Consider the following 23,871-nt stretch of genomic DNA (forward strand, 5'->3'; position numbering starts at 1 on the left):
TACAGGACGTCAATCAGAACTTCTACTGGAGCAACTCCATATTCATTGGTCTATGGAATGGAGGCTGTTCTACCCATTGAGATTGAGGTTCCATCTTTACGAGTGTTGGCTGAATGCCAGATAGCCGAGGCAGATTGGCAGCAAAGCAGATTCGAAGAACTCATGCTCTTTGATGAAAGAAGACTGAAAGCACTGTACCACATCCAAGGTTATCAACGCAGAATCGCCCGGGCTTTCAACAAGAAGGTTAAGTCCAGGAATCTGAAAGAAGGAGATTTGGTGCTCAAAGACAACCGAGCTCCCATCCACGACCCAAGGGGCAAGTTCAAACCCAATTGGACTGGTCCTTACATCATCAAAGCTATCTGGTCAGGTGGAGCTGTGGTTCTGATGGATCTAGATGGCTTGGAGTTCTCACAACCGATCAATATGGACAAGTTGAAGAAATACTATCCTTGAGAGGCTCGCTAGGCCGAAAACCCGAAAGGGCGACCTAGGCAAAAGTTAGAGCACAAAAAATTAGAAAATATAAAAACTGAGCTCGCAAGGTTGAAAACCCGCAAAGGGCGGCCTTGGCAAAAGTTAGAGCACAAAAGGAGAGTGAAAATACTCGAGTGAACCTTAGCCTGAACTACGTAAGGCTTGATTCCCATCTTTGGGATACGTAGGCAACTTCGCATCGAAGTTCAGCCATAAACTTTTCCCCGATCAACTCTGTCCATTTTGATCATCTTAGTCATCTTTATCCATCAGCATTTATCGTGATCTCCGATACAGTGCTGTTCAGACTAGGGGCAACTTTCCGTTGCCGCGACGGTGCAAAGTTACTCAGACAAGGGGCAACTTTCTGTTGCTATGCAGTGCCGCTTTGTTCTTCAGACTAGGGGAAACTTTCCAGCTGCAGGGATCTGGGGTTGTGCATCTCAGTGACAGATCTCCGGTGTGTCCAGTTCTGATCCACATCGAAAATAGTTTTGAAAAGTTTTAATAAAAGTTGACTTTGTTCAAATCAATCTTTTTACGACTAAGACCATTTTTGGACCAAAAACGGAAAATTTTCAGTACCACAACTTTCAATTTCATTGATTTCAAAACTGAGTTCTCCTGCTCTTGCATTACAATCGAGGTTGCTTTTTTTGGTACATTCATAAAGAAAACTTGAAAATGCTAAATAAGCAATAAATTTGGGACATAGTTGAATCAAGTATCTCCGCGTCCCCTCCCAGAGCTGGACGGAGCATCTGATGCCAAACTGGGCCCAATCTGTGCCTCCTCATTGAGCCAATCCACGCACTCATCGGATAAAGTGCAACTGAAAGTTGAAGCAGGGGCTAGGAGCTCTCTAGTCCTCCATGCCGTGGCATATCGGGCAAGCTGTGCCCCCCGAATCGGGAAAGCGGCTGGGTACTCAATACCCTCCGGTGGACAAGTCTGATCATGACCAAACTGACGCAGGAACCGGAACGGAAAATAGAATACGCAGTGGGTCAGACCAACCAATTGGATCCCAATCATGCGAGACATACTATAGCTCATTGCCGGGAGGTTGAGCCAAGGACAACGCCAAGCAATGCCGTCTGCGGACAAATTGCACATCCAATCGAACCACCACCTTTCGTCAAGAGCATTGACAAGGCGCTGCCGAAAGAAGTAGCCTCGAGCTGAATAAGCCGGGCAAGAGTCCACAACCTACAACTTGTCCATTAACCATACCTAGGGGAGGGATGGAAAATGAGAGAATAAAGAACAGAGAGATGTACGATGAGAGAAAAGTGAGACAAGGGTTTTGTGAGAAAAACCGAGCCTGAGGGTCGAGTGATGTGAGCAAATATATATGTAAGGTTGGGTGGGAAACATTACCTGCAGCAGCAGTGGACTCCCGGCGAACCTAGTCACCTCCCGGCGATAGACAAAATCTAAGCCCATCAGTGTCTCGGCCAAGGTCATGGCAATACAGCTCTTTCCTTCTCTCAAACCTTGGGCGACTTCAATCAGGCGAATGCTAGCTCCGCCAAAGCCCGAGGAAAGCAGAAAGTGAGACAACAAACATAAGCAGAGGGCGTGTTGCCGAAAACCCTGCCAATAATGGTTGTTGCGGTCACCGGCGTCGGAAAAACGATGGATCAAGCCGAGGATGTCCAATTCCCCACTGCAGATCAGAGATCGAGCGTCATGCGCCGTGAGCCCACACATCTGCCCTAAAGCCTGAGCATGGCCAAAACGGAGCTGGGGCAAGATCACTTCAGAACACTCAGACTCCATCAAAACCTGAAAATCTTCGAAAGTGGGGCACATCTCTTGGCCGCCGAAGCTAAAAACATGCGTCACTGGATTCCAGAACCTTGCCGCGGCATAGAGAAAAGGGAGATGTAGCGGAGTACGGCTCAGCGTGAATAGTGCATTCAAGCCGAAACCCCGGAAATTCAACTTTTCCGAGCCATCTAGAGAAGAGATCCAAGATGTGATATTTTCTGCGAGAAACGCTTCCATCTTTGTCTAAAACCAAGATAAAATGAATGTTCCCGAAGTTGGGGCTTTTATAGAAGGAAAAACACTATTCACGGGGACACGTGTCAAAAATCTGGTGGCTGCAGGACTGAATGGCCGGCCAGCCACTTTTTCTGGCTGGCCAGCCATTTACTTTTTCAGAAATGGCCGGCCAGCTGTCTCTCTCTACCAAAAATGGCCGGCCAGCTCCCAGGGATGGCTGGCAATGATGCAGTGTATCTCCCTGGCCCTGTTTTATTCTTCGAGGGAGAGTTCCAAGCATTTCCATGAAACGGGAAAGTCAGAAGCCTTCATCTCCCTCCGTTTCGGATGTGTTCCGATGCCCAGATTGTTAGAGGAACACTCTGTTATTGTTAAGTTTTGCTTATCGAGTTGTTGTTTTGCTTATCGAGTTGTTTGTCGAGCGAACGTGTTTTGTGTTTTTGAGTCATTGCTCTCTGTTTAAGCAATTGTCATTAAAGTCTTGTTTATTTACGTTGTTGCATTTTGCTTATCGAGTTGTAAACTTGCTAAAGATTCTGTTATATCTTAGTAAGTTGAGTTGCTTAGTTTGTTGCGTCGGTTCACTACCTAACTTGGTGATTACACAATGCGCATTTCCATTCAATTTCATTTTTGTGCGAAATAAATTGATGCGATACAATGCTAAAGTTTAAAATACAAACATCTTTTCAAAAGCTATTTCATTTCATCATGCTTTACAACAAACAAAGGTACAAGTTTTACAGAAAATAAAACTACCTAACAATGTGCAAAGTGCTACAAACTACTAGCAAAAAGAGAAATAAAGCAGGAAATAGCAGCATCAAAGTCCTCGGGAGCGGGAACGAGAAGCACTCCTCGTCCTCTTCTGCGGGACAATCTCCGCACCATCATCATCATCTGAGTCGGAGCCTCCCTCCTCGGCAGATGCCTCTGACTGACGATCTGTGGCCTCCTCCTCCTCCTCCTCCTCATCAGGCTCCACCTCCACAACGTGAGCCCTGCGTCTGCGGACAGGCCCTCCTCGAGCTCCCTGAAAAGGCCTAGAAGGCCCGGCTCCTCGGGAAGGCCGAGATGGCCCTGCCCCCTGAAAAGACCCAGATGGCCCAGCTCCCCAATGAGGCCCAGGTGGCCTAGCCTGCGGCTGACCGGACCATGAAGGCATCTGAAAACAAAGAGTTCAATTCAAATACATCAGTCCAAATATATACATCAGATGCAGATGCAAGCAGATGCAGATGCAAGCAAAGGATACATAAAGTGGATGCATGTAAATACAGTGTACAAGTGGGGTGTGTGTCAGATGTGCTCTACACAAAAAGTCTATCGATGCAGTAGAAATCAGCATGTCATCAGAAGTATGATAAATGCCAGAAAACTGAAAGGTACCTGGATGCCCGCGACAGACAACTGTGCCTCCCTCCGCAGGACCATGCCCTCGAGTGTGGCCACCAGTCCAACCACCTCCTCCATGTATCCTCGCGATGGCTGCAAAAATGAGCTCATAATCATCAGTGAACAGAAGAGTATCTAAACATCTGAATGATGAATGAAAAGAAGTGGAGCATACCGGCGGTGAGTCCGGATCAATGGCGTATCGATCACTGGGCATCGGAGGCTCTAGTGGAATCGGAGTCGGAAAGCTAGCCCCATACTGCCACGCCATCAACTCAGTAGGCATATCTGGCCATCCGGGATGAGGATGAACCGACGGAGCCGGAGGAACCGGTCTACTCCCACCTCTAGATGTACCGGCCCTACTAGTAGAAGGGGCGTCTGCAGCCCGAGCCCGAGCCTGGTCCGAGGATGACATACCGGCAGGCCTCATCATCGGAATACGAGCTTCCGTCAATGGAGACATCAAGTATATGTGACGGTAAGTGGCGTAGTCCCCCTCCTCAACATGCAGTAAAGCATCAGTGCCCAGCATGGCGCCGACTACCTCTGAGTAAGAGAGTCTGTCAGCGGTCCGCATACTGGCTGGAGGTACTGCGGGAATATCCTGAGAAAGATACCCCCATACCTGGCGCAGAAAGCGCTCTCCCAGGAACCATGCCCTGCCAACCGGCCCTTCAAGCAGGACCCTATACTGGGAGATGTCCGATGCCCCGGTATACTGAAGTCGGAGGCCGTCACCTAGGGACACCCAGGGCTGCCATGTAATCTGCGGATGATGAATGCATAAACCAATCAGAAATCGAGAATATACAGAGCAAATCAAAGATGAAAATGAAAGGAACTGAAAGTTCTGAGATACCTCTGAATGTCGCACCGTGTCGAAGTACTGTCGCAGGCGAAGGAGGGTCTCTCGAGGTCTCGGCCGGTGCGGGCCCTCGAATATCAATGAATATGGGGTCATGGGAATCCCTACCACCTCCAGCTCTGGGGCTAATGATGGGAAGTATACATAGACCCATAACTGAGAAAAGCAATGCAGAATGTAAGTACGAAATGTTGAGAGCAAAATACAGACTGTAAAAGTGCGCTGTGTGTGCAATGTACAAGTAATGAGAAGCAGAAATGTAAATCAAGGGGACAGAAAAGTACCTCCCAGGCTCTCCAGTAGCCGCCAAGTAAGTCGCCCCGCCCGCGGGAGGTCGCGCTCATATAAAAGTAAAGGGTAGCCAGGCCGGCGCCACCCCAATCATATCTACTGACCTGTGATAGGTCAACCAGAGCGCTCAGCAGGTATAGCCCAATGGTGTTCCCTCTGTCGGCGAACAGGGTAGTCCCGAAGAGGAACATCAAGAAACCACGGGCATACTGCTCCGTCTCCTCGGGAGTCTCGGGCACCATCTCCGCCCGCCGGAAGTGGGAAGAGAACCAAGTGTATCGGACTCTCCCAGAGACCCTGTCAACGGGTGGGTGAGCCCCCAACAGATACATCCAGGCGGCCTCCCACTCGCCCATATCCTCATCGTAGGGGATGGACCAACCTCCGACGTCTAAACCGGTCAATACAACGAAGTCAAAAGGGGTCATGGTCATATCCCCGGTAGCAGAGAAATGAAAGGAGTTGGTGGTGTCCCACCATCTCTCTACCAATGCTGCCATCAGCGTCCTCCTGGCAGGACAACGTGACAACCCGACGCAGAAGGGCCCGAACCCTGCCAAGTCGACTAAGTCTCGAACACCCTCCGGGAGCTCAGCGTACCAATCCCTCGCGGCAGTGGAACCATACCCCCGCACACTGCGGGAGCAAACCTGCATTCAAAATGAATACATGTATCAATAATGAAATGAAATGGGCTGTGTGCCAATGAGATGAAATGGGCTGTGTGCCAATGAAATCAAATTGGCTGTGTGCCAATGGGATGAAATGGGCTGTATGCCGATGAAGTGGAATAAGCTACATGCAAATTCAGTTAAATTGTGGGCTGCGTGTTCACTATCTACCTGGGCTGCGTGTTCAGAAAATTTGAAATTTGGGCTGCGTGTTCAACTTTCAGTTAAATTGTGGGCTGCGTGTTCACTATCTACCTGGGCTGCGTGTTCAGAAAATTTGAAGTTTGGGCTGCGTGTTCAACTTTCAGTTAAATTGTGGGCTGCGTGTTCACTATCTACCTGGGCTGCGTGTTCAGAAAATTTGAAATTTGGGCTGCGTGTTCAACTTTCAGTTAAATTGTGGGCTGCGTGTTCACTATCTACCTGGGCTGCGTGTTCAGAAAATTTGAAATTTGGGCTGCGTGTTCAACTTTCAGTTAATTGTGGGCTGCGTGTTCACTATCTACCTGGGCTGCGTGTTCAGAAAATTTGAAATTTGGGCTGCGTGTTCACTATCTACCTGGGCTGCGTGTTCAGAAAATTTGAAATTTGGGCTGCGTGTTCAACTTTCAGTTAAATTGTGGGCTGCGTGTTCACTATCTACCTGGGCTGCGTGTTCAGAAAATTTGAAATTTGGGCTGCGTGTTCAACTTTCAGTTAAATTGTGGGCTGCGTGTTCACTATCTACCTGGGCTGCGTGTTCAGAAAATTTGAAGTTTGGGCTGCATGTTCAACTTTCAGTAAATTGTGGGCTGCGTGTTCACTATCTACCTGGGCTGCGTGTTCAGAAAATTTGAAATTTGGGCTGTGTGTTCAACTTTCAGTTAAATTGTGGGCTGCGTGTTCACTATCTACCTGGGCTGCGTGTTCAGAAAATTTGAAGTTTGGGCTGCGTGTTCAACTTTCAGTTAAATTGTGGCCTGCGTGTTCACTATCTACCTGGGCTGCGTGTTCAGAAAATTTGAAATTTGGGCTGCGTGTTCAACTTTCAGTTAAATTGTGGGCTGCGTGTTCACTATCTACCTGGGCTGCGTGTTCAGAAAATTTGAAGTTTGGGCTGCGTGTTCAACTTTCAGTTAAATTGTGGGCTGCGTGTTCACTATCTACCTGGGCTGCGTGTTCAGAAAATTTGAAATTTGGGCTGCGTGTTCAACTTTCAGTTAAATTGTGGGCTGCGTGTTCACTATCTACCTGGGCTGCGTGTTCAGAAAATTTGAAATTTGGGCTGCGTGTTCAACTTTCAGTTAATTGTGGGCTGCGTGTTCACTATCTACCTGGGCTGCGTGTTCAGAAAATTTGAAATTTGGGCTGCGTGTTCAACTTTCAGTTAAATTGTGGGCTGCGTGTTCACTATCTACCTGGGCTGCGTGTTCAGAAAATTTGAAATTTGGGCTGCGTGTTCAACTTTCAGTTAAATTGTGGGCTGCGTGTTCACTATCTACCTGGGTTGCGTGTTCAGAAAATTTGAAGTTTGGGCTGCGTGTTCAACTTTCAGTAAATTGTGGGCTGCGTGTTCACTATCTACCTGGGCTGCGTGTTCAGAAAATTTGAAATTTGGGCTGTGTGTTCAACTTTCAGTTAAATTGTGGGCTGCGTGTTCACTATCTACCTGGGCTGCGTGTTCAGAAAATTTGAAGTTTGGGCTGCGTGTTCAACTTTCAGTTAAATTGTGGCCTGCGTGTTCACTATCTACCTGGGCTGCGTGTTCAGAAAATTTGAAATTTGGGCTGCGTGTTCAACTTTCAGTTAATTGTGGGCTGCGTGTTCACTATCTACCTGGGCTGCGTGTTCAGAAAATTTGAAATTTGGGCTGCGTGTTCAACTTTCAGTTAAATTGTGGGCTGCGTGTTCACTATCTACCTGGGCTGCGTGTTCAGAAAATTTGAAATTTGGGCTGCGTGTTCAACTTTCAGTTAAATTGTGGGCTGCGTGTTCACTATCTACCTGGGCTGCGTGTTCGGAAAATTTGAAATTTGGGCTGCGTGTTCAACTTTCAGTTAAATTGTGGGCTGCGTGTTCACTATCTACCTGGGCTACGTGTTCAGAAAATTTGAAGTTTGGGCTGCGTGTTCAACTTTCAGTTAAATTGTGGGCTGCGTGTTCACTATCTATCTGGGCTGCGTGTTCAAAAAATTCGAAGTTTGGGCTGCGTGTTCAACTTTCAGTTAAATTGTGGGCTGCGTGTTCACTATCTACCTGGGCTGCGTGTTCAGAAAATTTAAAATGTGGGCTGTGTGTTCACTTTCGAATTCGGGCTGTGTGTTCGACAAATCAGTGTTTGAACCGTGTGTTCTAATGTGGGCTGTGTGTTCGCAATTAATTGGTGAGCCAAGTGTTCAGAAGTTCAAGTGTTGAAACTATATACTCAAGATGTAAGCAAAGTACTATGTCATAAGCTAAACTGCATGTTCAAGCATGGCAAGGGTGTGAAATGTAAAATACAGAAGATGAGGTAAATACCTCTCGGGCCTCGTGAGAGAGATGCTGCTCCGGCTCTCTGAGAAGCAGATCCCCGGGTGCTCGCTCGTCAAAACTGGTAAAGTGACGGAAGACGGCGCGCGGGAGGACGTGTGCTGGCGGACGGTACCTCCCGGGAATGAAAGGTCGGGTCCTCGGAGGTAGAGTCATGGGATCGAAATCATCTCCGGCGCCTGGAAAACCTCCACCGTGGGGAGAATTGCCCGCCATTTTCAAGAATCTGCAAAAGGGGAGCAAAAATGAGCAAAATGAGCAAAAATTGGAAAAAGTCAACAAAAGTCAACTCCCGAGAAAATATTCCAAATATTAAGATAAACTTACCTCAAGTGGCGAAAATGCAAAAAGAAGCTCCGAAGTTGGAATTTAATCGCTCCAAAGTGCTTAAAACTGAGTGTTTTTGCGAGAATAATTTGCGCGGGGCGTTGGAAAACGCGCGTGAAACTCAGATCTGGAGAGGAAAGCGTTGTAGAATGCAAGAAAATGAAGAGGGCTCGGCTGCCTTTTATAAGCCTCAAGGCCTTGGATTGCAAGAGCATCAAAAAGGAGGGAAAAAGACGGAAATGCCCCCGGAAAAGGCCACGGCCGGCCGGCCCCTTTTTCTAGTTGGCCAGCCATCTGCTTTTTGCAGAAATGGCCGGCCAGCCATTAGCTTTAATGGAAAACGGTTGGACACCCCCCCTTGGGAAGATGAACGGCCGGCCATGCTCCCCACATGCTCACCTAGCTCTCTGCAAATTTTGAGGGAGATCGGAGTTCCCGGGACTTGAAAAAGTTCAAGAAAAGTACACTTCCGGTCGCGAAATAGCTCCGTCGGGACTTCGGCTTCAAGTTTTGACATGTGGCTCATCATCATTCATCGAAATCAAAGTATATCCTTTTTGAATGAGTTGTAACCTTTCAGGGAAGCAGATCGGAGGCCGTGGTCGAGTCGCCTTCGCCGAAACGCGCATTTCTGTACTCGTTGCTTCATAACAAACGGGCACCCTGATTTATGCTAGTTTTGTACTATCGTGCACATTATCTTGCATTTTCATGAACATACTCACATCGTCATGTACGTTTCTTGATATTGGCATACTTCTGTGTTTGAGCATGCGTTGTCACGCATGTTCCATTCTTGCATTGCGATGCATTCACTCACCGGCACTGCGTGTGTCGAACTTTCGAAATTACATTAAATATATGTTGTTAGCATATTGTGCTCGTTGAGTTTCTCTCTTTTGCAGGCACGATATTGTATGTACGGTTCAATTGAGGCTGGTGCGACCAGACGAATCGCGCAGGTATCGTATCTTCTCCGTGTGAGACGTGGCGGGGATTGAATGATCCTCCGCATTCTTAACTGCATGAAATGTAGTTGTTGCTTTGCATTCTTGCTTAAAACTGTTGCATCTATTTGCGAATATTTGCTTCATTACAGCTCGCTGCATTTGCATGATCATTGGGTTACCTTCGGCTTCTTACATATCATTTGCATTTTGCCCCCTGCCTGCGGGCATGCCTGCGGGCACATCTCTGTTTATCTTGTATGTTTGTCTAAGTCTTCGGCCTTGTCAAAAATGGGTCGTCTCTAGGCTTTGACATTCACTCCCGTCACTTGTGACTTCCGAGTTCTGTCAAAGAGGGGCAACTGTAGACACCCCATTTTTGACCGACCTTAAGACTCAGACGTCACCGATTGAGTGCTTGGTGATGTTGCATAACGTACTCATTCAGAAGTTTCAGAGTCGCGGCTGCGAGCCCCGCCTCCGGACTTCCGGACCTTCTTCGGTGCCTTGCCTCGGTTTGTGAACCAGACTCGGTTTTCTCTGTTTCTTTTCCTGAGGGGAGGGAGAGGTCCCGTAGACCATCTCTCAGTGGCTGTGGGCTACATTTGGTGGCCATAGGCCATTTTGCCCATTTCGGAGTCCGGTTCCCGGTTTTCGGAGCCGTCAGGCCGTGTGCCTCGGTTCGGGACCGCCTAACTATCTCCGTTTGCTCTGATTTTTGGCATACATCTTATTTAATCCCTTTTGAGGGACACTGGGGGCTAAGAAACCCACTTCGAGGTCGAATACCATTTTCGGTGCTTGACAGCCCATTTTTGGGACCCCGAACTGCGTATTTTGGCCCCGGAACATTCGTTTTGCAACGGTTTTCGTTCATTTTTGGCAGGTACCTCTGTTTTATCACAGGGAAGGTCACTGAAGGGTGGGAGGCCATCAATTGTTGCAGCAACCAGTTATCTCTCCTCCGGAGCCTCCCGACGCCCGTTTTTCCAACTTCCGGGCTAATGTTGAATACCTTGGAGCTAGTGTTGCCAACTTTCAACCACATATCTGTGATGTACACACATGAGAGGCCACTAAAAGTTCATGGCCGGCCAGTAATTCAACTTGACCCTTTTGACCCCCTCTTTCCGAGCCAATGTTGAACCCCTTAGACCCACTTTCTCGGACTTCTAACCACATGGTTGTGTTATACACACATAGGGGTACCTCTCTAGTAGCTGGCCGGCCAGAAAATCACATTGACCCTTTTGACCCCTAGCCGGCCGGCTAGGGGGTGTGGCCGGCCGGCCACCTCCAACAAAAGTAATGGGCCGGCCGTGTTCCTCGCACTGTGCACTTTACAGCTGTGGGGCAATATCCCCCAGATATTATCTGTATCCGGGGGATATTTTGTGGGGGAGTTTTACCCTCCTTTTCCCCCACCGTTACACCCCTTCTTTGGCCTATATAGCAAGCAAACCTTGTTCTTTGTTGGGGTTAGAAAAACTCTCCTTCAAGCTTCCATAGCCAACTCCATCTTCTTCCTTCTCAATTCTTCAAAAACCCCTAAGCCCCTAACCATCATTCCTTCTATATCACCAAGCTCTACCACCACCATCTCATTTCCAGCAACAAGGAAGGATTCTTGAAGGCTAAAGAAGCTGCAAATCCATCCAAGAAGCAACAAAAGTTTGAATCTTCAAGGGTAAGTAACACTTTTACCCTTTTGACCCTTTTTCTTGATCTATTTCTAAGCCCCACTTCTTTTTGGTTTCAAGCTCCGGACCTAACTGAAAAGGGTCATCTTTTGAGCTCATCTTCACTTTTCATTAAGGGCTCAACCCTGTTTGAGCCCTCCATGACACACTTGCTTCATTGATCCTCTTGTATGTCATAGTTTTGCATGCTATTTTTGACCCATGAGCAATTTATTTTCGAGCATGTTGTAAACTAACATTAGGCTTATTTTGAGCCCCTCTTCAACATTGGAGAAGGGCTCAACATTGTTTGGTACCTCCATGTGTCACTTGTAGTTATATCCCTTATTTGGCCCCATTTTTGCATAAATTGGCAACCCTCTTTGCTTCTGTTTTTGGACCTTGGTCCGAACTGAAAGTGGTCTTATTTTGGCCTATACTTCATGTTTCATTCACACTTTTTTTCTGTTTGGTGAATATTTTGTATACTTCATGTTATAGCCATTGTTGAGACTTAGTTTGCATCACATTTCTATCATGTTTGTATACTGATTTGAGATCTGCCATATACTGTAAATATTCATATTTTTGGTCCCTCTTCAGTGTTGTAGAAGGAAATTTTTCAGTTTGGGTTTTGCTTATACCACTTGCTTCATTACCCCTCTTTTGGCCCCTTTTCTTGCATGCTATTTTTCCCTTACCTATGCTTGCTGTTTGGCCATGTTTATAACTGTGAAAGTGCATCTTTTGGGACTGTCTAGCTTCTGTCTTTGCATTGCATGTCCATATTGTGCATGTTTGGCATAGCTATAGGCCATTTCGGGTGCCTTATGTTGCATTTCGGGGCATTTCCTTGCATTTCATGTCATTTCGCCTCATCCCGGGGCTGTTTTCCCCTTGTTTTGTTGCTGAAATTCCATTATCATGCTTGCATATCATTTTTGCCATGTTGCATCACATTTTATCATTGCCTCGGTTTGCGTGCCCGTGTACACGCATTTCGAGACACTTCTTTTTTATCCGCCGGCATCCTATGTGAGTGTGGCTGAGGCTCACTCATGTTGGTATAAGCCCATTTGTCATTTCCATGCCATTTCATTACATTTTGTCATTGCCTTGGTTTGCGTGCCTGTGTACACGCATTTCGAGGCACTCCATTTTTTTCCGACGGCATCCTATGTGAGTGTGGTTGAGGCTCACTTATGTTGGTATAAGCCCATTTGTCATTTCCATGTCATTTGCATTGCGTATGCATCGCCTCGGTTTGCGTGCCTGTGTGCACGCATTTCGAGGCACTTCTTTTTTATCCGTCGGCATCTTATGTGAGTGCGGCTGAGGCTCTCTCATGTTAGTATAAGTCCATATTGCATTCTGTATGTCATTTGCATTGCACATATCATTACCTCAGCTTGTGTGCCCGTGTGCACGCATTTCGAGACACATATCATCGCCTCGGTTTGCGTGGCCGTGTGCACGCATTTCGAGACACATATCATCGCCTCGGTTTGCGTGCCCACATGCACGTATTTCGAGACACATATACATTATCTCGGTTTGCGTGCCCGTGTGCACGCATTTCGAGGCACTTCCTTTTTATCCGTCGACATCTTATGTGAGTGCGGCTGAGGCTCTCTCATGTTAGTATAAGTCCATATTGCATTCCGTATGTCATTTGCATTGCACATATCATCGCCTCGGTTTGCGTGCCCGTGTGCACGCATTTCGAGACACATATCATCGCCTCGGTTTGCGTGCCTGCGTGTACGTATTTCGAGACACATATCATTACCTCAGTTTGCGTGCCCTTGTGCACGCATTTCGAGACACTTATCATTGCCTCGTTTGCGTGCCCGTGTGCACGCATTTCGAGGCATATCATTTTCATTGCATTCGTGCATTTTCTCGGTATGCGTGCCTGCGTGCACGCATTTCGAGGCATCTCATTTTCTATAGCATTGTGTATGTTAGGATTGTATATTAGTTGCATTTCATGCATATCATGCATATTGCATCGTGTCCGGAATAGGAGTTAGTCCGGGCACGGGAAACGAGGTACATTTCGTACTCCGAGTGACGGAATGTGTCTCAATTCCCCAGTCACCGACACTCCGGATTATCCATGATGGAGTTAGGTTTTAGCTGTAGTTTCATGTGCATTCATCCTATATTGAGTTTTGCATTTCGACTCCTCTGCCATCATGCCTCGGTATGCGTGATTGGTGGTACGAGGATCGAGACATGCATATATCTGTGCAAATACATTGCTATGCCCCTTTCCTGCTCTCTGTTGCAGCAAAACGAAGAATCAACAACCTTTTGGGGCTTGGCACGCATTTCAAGACAGGTGTAAACAGAGGCTAATTGGGGCATTCCGGTGGATTTCCGCGCAAGACGACCCGGGTATGCATCATCCATCAGAAGCAAGGCAGTCCCTGGCTTGCACGCCAGTTTTACAGTTTTCTTAGTTAATTCGTTAATTAATTAGGATTTTGTAATATTTTGGACTGTAATATTCTTTTATTCGGGACTGTAATATTTGGACTGTATATTTATTTGGACCCTCCGAGTGGGGGGCACAACTGTAATAAGTGTGCGTGAGTGTGTTGTATGTCTTCCAACCCCACGTCTTTCTCCCTTTTATTTATCTGCTTATGATGGTTAGATTAGGGCATGTTTAAATTAGCATACAGTATGACAGCATGTTTGCATCATTCATCTGTATTGCATGCACCGGGTTCGGCGCATCATACTAACTGCATTGTACTTTCAATTTCAAAGTTGAATACATGATAGTTGTAACATTTCATATACCATCTTAGAATAGCCGAGCCTGCTATAATTGCATTTTGCATGTGTTGCATTAGGCATTTCTGTATACTTAGGATCATGCATGATTTCTAATGTAGTTTCTATTTTGGCTTGGAGTACTCGGTGAGTTTTATGCTTTAGCATCCTTGCATGCGTGTGAGTGTTGCCATGAATAGCATGCTTACCATGAGGCTATGTGCTTATGTGATATATCTGCCTGAATGCCTGTGGGTGAAGGTTGGGTTATCTGAATTGGAATAGATCATCAAATGTTTCAAGCCTACCTGCGGGTAGCAAAAACTCTTTCAAAAAAATAAACATGAAATGTTTTGTTTCAATTCAGGCGATTCAGTCTATACTTATATGCTGTGCGCACCACATAGTAACCTAGGCTAATAACCAGAATAAGAACTCACAATGTTTTCAAAAATTGATATCATGGTTAGTAGAGGCTGGTCTATGACCGGGCGAGCGGGGGTGCTCACGAAGTGACCTTCCCCAATCGTACCCAAGTTCCCGAGCCGAGGCAACTTTGGTGATGACGGACACGTGGCCTTTTGGCACCGAGTCAGGGTTTCCTAAATTTCCCAAAATGAAATATTTAGGTGGCGACTCTGTATCTGGCAAAGCAGTCCATGTTTGGCACTACTTTTTCAAAATCAGTTTCTCAAAACGATTTGCCGGATTTGGACTCTTTGGTTCAGATTAGGAACCGTGACATTTTAAGAGTCCGAGCTGTAGTGACCCCAAAATGAACAGAACGGGAGCTCATTCCTCCCGGGGCGTTCGGGGACGTCTACATGAGGCATCAAAGCCAAATGAGTGGCCCTTCTGTACTACCTAATAGCAGTTTGGTTTCACAATTAAAGGAAGCTCTTGCATCTCTTTTAGTTGAGGAAAAACAGGTGCTGGTTGGTGAGTTAAGAAGTGTTATTGATCATTTTTCTAGAGGTCAGTGTTAGATAAGGGTGGAAGTCCACAAGACACCTTCAAATGTTAGTGTTGTTACTCCATCAATTGTCATGATTGCAAAAACAGAAAGCCATGAGAATCAAAATTCCATGGCGGGGGGCAATTTCACAAAGAAATACTTTTTGGATTTTTAAAAAATATTTCTAACCCATTAATGTGTGAAAGGAAAAATCAGCCCTTTTTATGCAAATCTTAGTTCCAAGAATGATGCAAACAATATGGTTAAAAAGTTTGATTTTAAGCCAACTATGGCTAAAAATTATGAACAATCAATTCATGATGATTTTAATATTTTTGACATTGTTCAAAATGTTAAATTTTTCTGAAATTTTGAGCCATGCAAAACTATGGATTATGGCATTCAACACCCATTTTGGATTTGTGGATCACACCAAGACTTAATTTTGGTAAATTGGCTAAAGATCCAACAATATTTGAATAATATTGGTGAAAAATAGTTTATTCATACCTCACAAAATATATTTTATATATGTCTGCTTGATGAAAAAGTCCGGGCCAAATAATTTTATATACAACTCTTCAAGAATTTGAAATTTCTCATTCTTAAAGAGTTGGGGGCATTGTTTGCACCATAATTATTTTCCTGTCGATTATGGCTTATTGATTGTGGCCAAATTTAATTTTATTAATTATGACTTATTGATTGTGACCAAATTTAATTTTATTAATTATGACTTATTGATTGTGGCCAAATATAATTTTATTGACTATGACTTATCAATTGTGACTTGTCGAAGTGGTCAAGGAAGTTCAACGTGGCTGATGAAAGTAGCCACCCATTATGATTGTGGCAACGTGGCTTTAAAGAAACAAACTGGCTAGAGTAGTTTTGAAGGAAGCTATTGGTGAAGCTTATAAATAGGCAAAGCAGTGAGGGCCGAAGGGATCAAAACACAAGAATTAAACTTAGCATAATTTAAGAATGGTTTCCCTTTCAAAATATGAGTAGTTCATTATTGTACTCAGGGCCGGCCCTGGGGTGAGGCGACTGAGGCGGTCGCCTCGGGCCTCCAATTTTGAACAAAACTTAGGGCTCCCAATTAGGGGAGTGTATCATGTCATGTTATTTCATAATTATTTTAATATTAACTCATTTTATTTATTTTTATGTTGCCGTGTGGTGTTATTTTGATTCGTGTTCGATTGATGTTTAATGTGAAAATTTTCACTTTTAGTTAAAAATAACTTAGCAAGTGTATTGAGAGATTAAAATTTTTCTCATAATTTGAATTTTATAAAATTTATTTCAACTAAATGAAATTATTCATAGAATGTTTGATTTTAATTCAATTGCATTTTTCTAATTAAAAAAATTGTACCTTGTTACTATATATTTTTTATTAGATGGACTCTAAAATAGGTAACAAGAAAATATATATCTGAAATGAAAAAAAGATATTAGCCTTAATTATTATTTTACATACTTTTTTATTCAATTAGATAGAGTTAAATAAAAGATTAAAAAAATGTCATGACAACCTTAGTGAACATTCAAATATATAACTAATAATTTATGTTATTGAGTTGTGTCATACTTAGATTCATATTGAAAATAGTCAACCTTAACTTGCTAATTTTATATATTGCTTGAGCTGTGTCGAAAATTCTCATCCTTACCCCCAATTAATTTTTGTTCTTATAGCATTAGTAAGCTAAAAAATGAAGATTCGATTCAACTAATTGAAATTCAACTATTATATATATATATATATTTGTTATCTAAATTATGTTAAATTGTAATGCAATAGAAATAAATTTTTATCTTTTTTGTTTTATCCAAACAAATTTTTTTTTTTTTTAAATAATGATATATGAAGGGCCCAATTTAAAAAATTTGCCTTAGGCCCCTAATAAGTCAGGGCCGGCCCTGATTGTACTCTGTAAATTTCTATAAACTTCAGTAGTTTCACTTTTGAAATTACTTCTTGTTTGCTTCATTTACTTTGTAACTTTCAGTTGTTCCAAAGAAGTCTTCATTCTTTTGAGGCATTTGAACTAATTCCACAATTACTTGATTGTTCTTGTTTGATTGTTTAGTCAAAATTTTTGTATAATTACTATCGATTGGGAGTTAATATAATTTTTACTAACATATATACATACTTGAAAATGGTGTACCATATACACCTCTAATTATGCCATGTTCTTCTTTAGTTGTTATTAATTTTCTTATTTAGTTATGACATTATCACGAGATCTTTGATTATGCCTCATGTGGTGTTTGGTTGTGATTTTTTTTTTTTTTTAAGTATGATTTAGAAATTATAGAGTTATGCCATTTTTTTTCTTTAGTTATAAAGGCATATCTATCTTTCCCAAATTGAAAGTATATAAAAACTAGCATAACAAACTATACATTATAGTCTAAATTATGAAACAAAGCTATTCAACTATGTATTCAACCAACCATACATAAATAATCAAGAATTGAATAAATTAGACTCAAATAAAAACATTTAGATGCACAATTGACAAAATGAAAATTTTAAATACCAAAGTGATACAGAATACATATTGCAACATTATTCCCCCAAACTGTCAAGTCATATGATCTCTGAGGAGATAATTCCTCCCTAAATAAAAGGTTTAGTGATAGTCTAAACCTGATTACTACATTTCTTATGCATAACAATAGCTCTAAAGAATAAAAAAATAGAAAGAAAAGAACAAAATGAAACTTAGTGCAGAAACACTCCAAGAAAGAATGTATATGTGATCATATGTATTTCTCAATTAGAGTTACGAGTTACATAGTTGTGGTTATCATGAAATAAGTTTTAATAACATAAATCCAATACACTGTCATAGCAAACAACAATAAAATTAAATTAAAAAACCATAAGAAACATGTTCGTGTTAGCAAGATTACAAATTTTATTTTTTTGCAATCCAAAAGAAAATAAATATCAACGGGAATTTGCTTAATCATGAGGTGATTAGAAGCTTGGAGTACTTGAATTCTGATTGTCTCTGCAATTGAATTTCCTTCAACTATATGCATTTGCAGCAAAAGACCTAATAATTACAAAACGCATACTAAATGTAAGGAGGTGCAATATATCAATGAACAATATAAGTATTAAAAGTATATGTGATTTAGACTTTTCTGTTTCAATAAAAAAATATTTTTTTGTATTTAATTCCAACCTTAAAAATGATGGTGTGTTGATTGTAATAGTGGTGGTGTAGGTGATGGGAGAGAGAGTGGAGTAGTGGTGGCGGATATGGTGGCAACCTTAAGAATAATGGTATGTTAGAGCAACTCTAACTCCTAATTTTTATTTTTGTCAAATTTAAATTTAATAAAAAAGCGTTCAAAAATCATGTCCAGTCTATTTATCAAATGTACGGTAAGGCTATGGTACAATATGTTATGCATTTTTGTGATAAATGTTAAGTAATTTTTTTCGTATAGTTACGACAATTTGTGTTTCAAAAATAATATTACATATTTTGTAGTAATGCTAGGCATTTTCATGATAATGTTACCTTCTTTTTTTTTTTTTTTTTTAGAAAATGTTTGGATTAAAAAAAATGTAACATTACCACAAAATGTGTAAGTTAATTTCTGAACTACAAATTGACGTAATTCTACTAAAAAATTACATAATATTTATCATAGAAATACATAATATTTATCACAAAAATACATAACGTGGTGCATAAAATTTCTATCCAAATATCCATCAAATCAAGAGAGAAACATTTTTTTTTCATCAAATTAAAATTTGATAAAATTTTTTTAAAATGGAGTATTGAAGATGATTTTTTTTTTGTCATCAAATTTTGACGAAATGATAAATAAACAATGCAATTGAGTTGGGGACAAACCTGGAATTTAATTGAGTTGAATTGGCCCCAAAAAAAAACACAACTCAAATAACATGATTTGAAAACCTGTAATTCAAAAAGAGTTTTGATTTTTATTTATTTATTTTTTTTTTATCCAAATCGTGATTTGAAAACTTAACCAAACGCTAGTTTTATCTTTCAAAATGCAACTCAAAACTCAACTAATTTCAAAAACTAAATCAAACAGAGCCATATTTTTTTTTAAGTTTGTTTAGCATGAAAGTAATAGAAGTATTAAGGAAACTATAAGAAAACTTAAATTTGTTATGAAAGTAATCATTTATAATAATAATTCATATTTTCTTGTAAAATTTTCCTCCCAATCAAATTTGTACAAAAATTTTATTTTATTTTATTTTCCTTTTCTTTTCTTTCATTTAGTTTTACTTTCTATCATTTACTTCTTTCTAATCAAACGGAGCCCAGGTAACATGATAATTTATTTTAATACGTGACATTTTTAATTCCTAAAATATGCCTTGTTTGTTATTTTAATCCCTTAAATTTTAATTTTGTCATTTTAGTTATCAAAATTATCAATATAAAAAGTAAAATGATAAAATTAAAACATAAAAAATTAAAATGACAAATAACACATCGTAAAAACTCTCCTATCCTAAAATCTACTCTTTTTAACTCTAAAATAAACAAACACAACAATTCAGTTAAGGGCAAACCTGAAACTTAATTGAACTGGCATTCAACTTTGAGATTCATTTTTATCTTCCCTAACCCTTGCGTTTTCCACCTTCCGATTGAAATAATCATGAAGACTGTCGATTTTAGTAATAATATGTTTTCCTTTTCCGGACCAGAGCTTGACATGAGGGATATGCTCGACGATCCAGTAGTCTTTCCTTGGTTGGGTTTGGGTTCCATTCTATCTATCAATTCTTTTGGCATACTCTCAAAATCAAGAGTTTTGAGGTTTCTAAGGTGGTGGATGCAAGATGGTATCTTCTTTAGTTGCGGGTTAGACGCAATCCCTAGATCTTCCAAAAGAGGCAATGTTCCTTCCTCTATTATCACCGAATTCAATCACTTCAACTCTTGAAGAATTAGTCGCTTAAGTTTTTGAAACCTTCCGACCTCAAAATACAACTGCTCCCTATCATATGCATCCCGAAGACCAAGATATACTAAACTTGGCAAGACTTGAAGGGCTTTTAGTGGATCGTTCTTGATCAAACCTGAACCCCATAGCTGTAATTTGACTAGATTTTGAAGTTTCGGGATCCAGTCAGGCAACTTCTCTAAACGTCCAACCAAATTGAGACGTTGAAGATATTGAGGTGGAGATGATGATATATACTGTAAATCCAGAATCTCATCATCACTTGAGGCCAGTACACTCAAAGTTTTAAGGTATTTCATTTTCTCAATGGCTGCACATAGAGCCCTCCCATGTTCTCTGTCCAATTTCGTAATTCCCAACTTCTTTAGCTGCCTCAATTTCTCAAGCTCTTTAATTAGGCCATGATTTGTCTCCACATACCACAAATTTTGCAGCTCCTCTAAAGCCCCAATCCCTCTTTGTATCTTCACTCCTACTATTAAATCCACCCAGTATTCAGATTCAAAGTTACAAGAATAGACAAGAAGATGTCGCAACTTATGGAGCCTACTGATATCAAGTGGGAGCTCTCTTACGGGAGAATGTTTCAGATCCAAAGTCTATAAGTTGTGTAACTTATCTATGGACTTTGGAATTATCTTCACTTCTGTATTCGTTATGCTTAGGTATCTCAAAAGAAATAGATTTCCCACTTCTTCATGAAGTTAGTCCAAAGGAGCATCCTCAAGATCCAGCACTTTCAAAAGCTTGAAATTTGCAGCTACTGTACCCAATAAGGGCTTCTTTGGCAGCTCTCCACCTTGAAAAAGAAAAACAGAACGAACTGGGGACTTACTAATGCTTTTCATAACCTTATCCATGTTGCAATAACGCATATGCATAGATAGCCGCCGAGTTGTGTTATTGAAACTTGGATTCTCTTTTTCCAAAATTTGACACAAACTAAACTCCTCGGACATTGAGAGAATAATCTCACGCACTACATCATGTACTCGGCACTTTTTAACTCTTTCGTCAAATTTTGTTGTTGACACTTGAACTAAGCGTCTATGGATCAGCTCAGTCAAGTATTCTTCTGCAACTTCTTCCAATGTTTTTCCGTTCTGCTTTTCAATGAAACCCACAGCTATCCATAGCCGAATTAGTCTTCCACAACATATAGAGTAATCCTTTGGCATTATGCCAAAATACAAGAAGCAAGATTTGAGGTAGTGAGGCAGCTCATTATAACTGAACAATAAAAAATTTTTGATGCTTGTAAGATTAGGATTCCTTTCCAATTCAGAGTGCATGCTACCATAGAATTTTTGCCACTCAAATATACCCTTTTTTTTTTTTTGTGGACAAGAGACCACCTATAGCTGCAATTGCAAGTGGCAAACCTTGAGACTTTCTAACAATTGCATGTGATACTTCCTCCAATTCAGGGGGACAATGACCCTCAGAGTCCAAATGGAAGGCTTTCTTGCAAAAGAGTTCCCAAGCCTTCTCTTCGGATAGGGCTTCAAGCTGGTGGACATGATCCATTGACATTTCTTTGCAAAATGTAGCAACCTGTTCACTACGTGTGGTGATGATTACCCGACTACCGTCACTATTTTTGGGTAAAGCATGTCTTATGGATCCCCAAAAATCAGTTTCCCATACATCATCAAGCACAATGGCGTACCTCTTTTCAGATAAATATCCTCTTAACTTGACAATGAGTGACTCAATTCCCTCATCAGGTAGAACATAAATTCCTGATAGTTGCTCTATCATTTTTTTTAGGAGCTCCTCTGGCTTGTATGATTGAGAGACAGTGATCCACGCTTTGCTATTAAAGTGTGCAACCACTTCTTGGCTATCATAAACTCTCTTGGCAACAGTGGTCTTGCCAATTCCACCCATGCCAACCACCGAGATCACTGCTCGTTGTGAATGATTTTGGTCAACCAACCTGCTTATCAGTTCATATTTGGGAGATTCAATGCCGACGACTTCGTCATCCCCTATGAAAAGGGAAGCCAGTCGAGGGTCACGCCATATGTTGTCCTTGGTGATGCTGCTAGTGCTAGTGATGCTATGCTCTAAGGAACTACTAGTACTGAATCCATATCGAACAGCTCCTTCTTGGATCTCATGGATCATAGTCTTGATGTCTTGGATTTGAGAAGCTATCTCATGTCATGGCTTTAGCTTAGTGATCATTCGAGTAACCTTACGCAAGGAACCAACAAGTCCAGGTTGTTTTGGCAAGACCAAGAGAATGTGTTCATCGATAACGTCTTCTATTCGATAAGAAACTTCCCTTACTTGTTTCACCCATGTTTTCACGCCTTTATCTCCCTTTTCTGCTCTTGATTCTGCATCTTCTAAGAAAGAGTGTATGCGCTCCAATTCAGCTTTGATACTGACAATTTCCATGCGGACACCCTTTAACAACTTTACTTCATCGGCTAAAAATGGTGCCAAATATTGAATAACAGAGCTCACCGCTCTTTCTGCCATTACTTATATCCCTGCACTAAACACACCATCACAATTAGTTCCAATTATGCTTAGTGTGTGATTGTGTCCACATAAAAAAGAAATTAGATGGAGTTTGGGTCCTCTAAAGTAGATGGTAAAGTCATTTATAAAGTAAAAAAAAAAAATTGATTGGTCTACATTTTTATTATCATTGATGCCTTGTTTTTATTTATATTTTTTTTCCAATTTTTCACCAAATTTTTTTTAATAATTTGTTTAAAAAAAATCAGAAAATTAATTATGCAAATCAAATCAAAGCAAACCAACCAGGCAACATTCCCATGGTCTAATATAATCATGTTTAAGGTAACAAGTCAGGCCATGTGACCTTGTAATTAGATGGTACAATCAAGCTGAAAAATTAATAATAATTACTATAAATTCCATTAATTTGGACTGAGTTTGAAAAATTACAAGCACTATAAATTTGACATAACTATACCAATTCTTTTTTAATAAAGCTAAGCTAAAGCAAAAGAAATTAATACAAATGGCGTAGACATAACTATGATCAATGATAACATATATATATTAGTGGTTGGCATACGCATTGCGTGTGTAATTCAAGTAAAAATAAAACTAAATTTTTACTATATAATGTGTGCCACTTATATAGTAAGTGTTTTCTTTATTTGATCGATGGTTAAGGTTCGAGTCTTGATCTTTCCATTTATCTAATTTTTTTATTTTAAATTAAAAAGTGAACACTTGGCAGTATAAGAAGTTGAGGACACCGGGGTGTTCATTTAATATATATTATAGATATATATTTATTTATTTCGTTGTAAAAGATATACAAACACAACATCATCATTCATAGATTTGAGTAGAGATTTGTGGATGAGTGTAGACACCCCATTTTTTACCGTCCTCAAGACTTGGACGTTATCGTTTGAACACTCGATGATCATCCATACTCGTGTTCGTTTTGAGTTCCCAAAGGTCTCGACTGCGCGCCTTGCCTTAGGATCTCTCAACTTGTTTGTTTTGTGCTTGGTTGTGGACCAAGGACTTATGGTTTTTGCTTCTGAGGGAAGAGGGTGGCTTGTTGGCCATCCCTATAACCCATCGGCTAAGGCCTTGTGCCATTGCCCTTGTTTTCTTGCCATCAGCCATAAGTGGTGGCCGATCGGCACTCTTTTTGGTCGATCAGCACTCTTTTTGGTCGATCGGCCATATTTCTTGGCTGAGACCTTTCCACCTGCTTTTGCAGATATTTTTGTGCCAGCTGTTATAGTTGGTAAGCATAGAGCCCATCCTCTATACACGTTGAATCAAGACTCAAGCTTGTTCAACAAGCTTGAGAATTGAATTTCTATAAGAAGGGAGACCCCTCTCCCTTTCTAGAGGGTCTGAAAAGTTGATATACAAAACATATATCACTCTCTCTCTATATTTTACCTCTCTCTCCATGTTTACCCTAGTTTGTGCTCAAAAGTGTATTTTCTTCATA

The 23,871-nt window shown here is 41.4% G+C and overlaps 1 protein-coding gene across 1 annotated transcript; it reads right to left on the bottom strand.

Annotated features, from left to right (window-relative positions):
• Nucleotides 1-19,870: 19,870 nt before the first annotated feature.
• LOC114315469 (disease resistance protein RPM1-like) lies at nucleotides 19,871-22,037 on the bottom strand. The gene is made up of 3 exons (XM_082876271.1): nucleotides 21,253-22,037; nucleotides 20,645-21,137; nucleotides 19,871-20,506 (listed from the first exon to the last, which is right to left on the bottom strand). The coding sequence occupies exons 1-3, from the start codon at nucleotides 22,035-22,037 to the stop codon at nucleotides 19,871-19,873; spliced, it is 1,914 nt and encodes a 637-aa protein (XP_082732397.1).
• Nucleotides 22,038-23,871: the final 1,834 nt, after the last annotated feature.

Source organism: Camellia sinensis, chromosome 6, assembly GCF_055761805.1.
Source record: "Camellia sinensis isolate YWXY chromosome 6, ASM5576180v1, whole genome shotgun sequence".
NCBI classification, from domain to species: domain Eukaryota; kingdom Viridiplantae; phylum Streptophyta; class Magnoliopsida; order Ericales; family Theaceae; genus Camellia; species Camellia sinensis.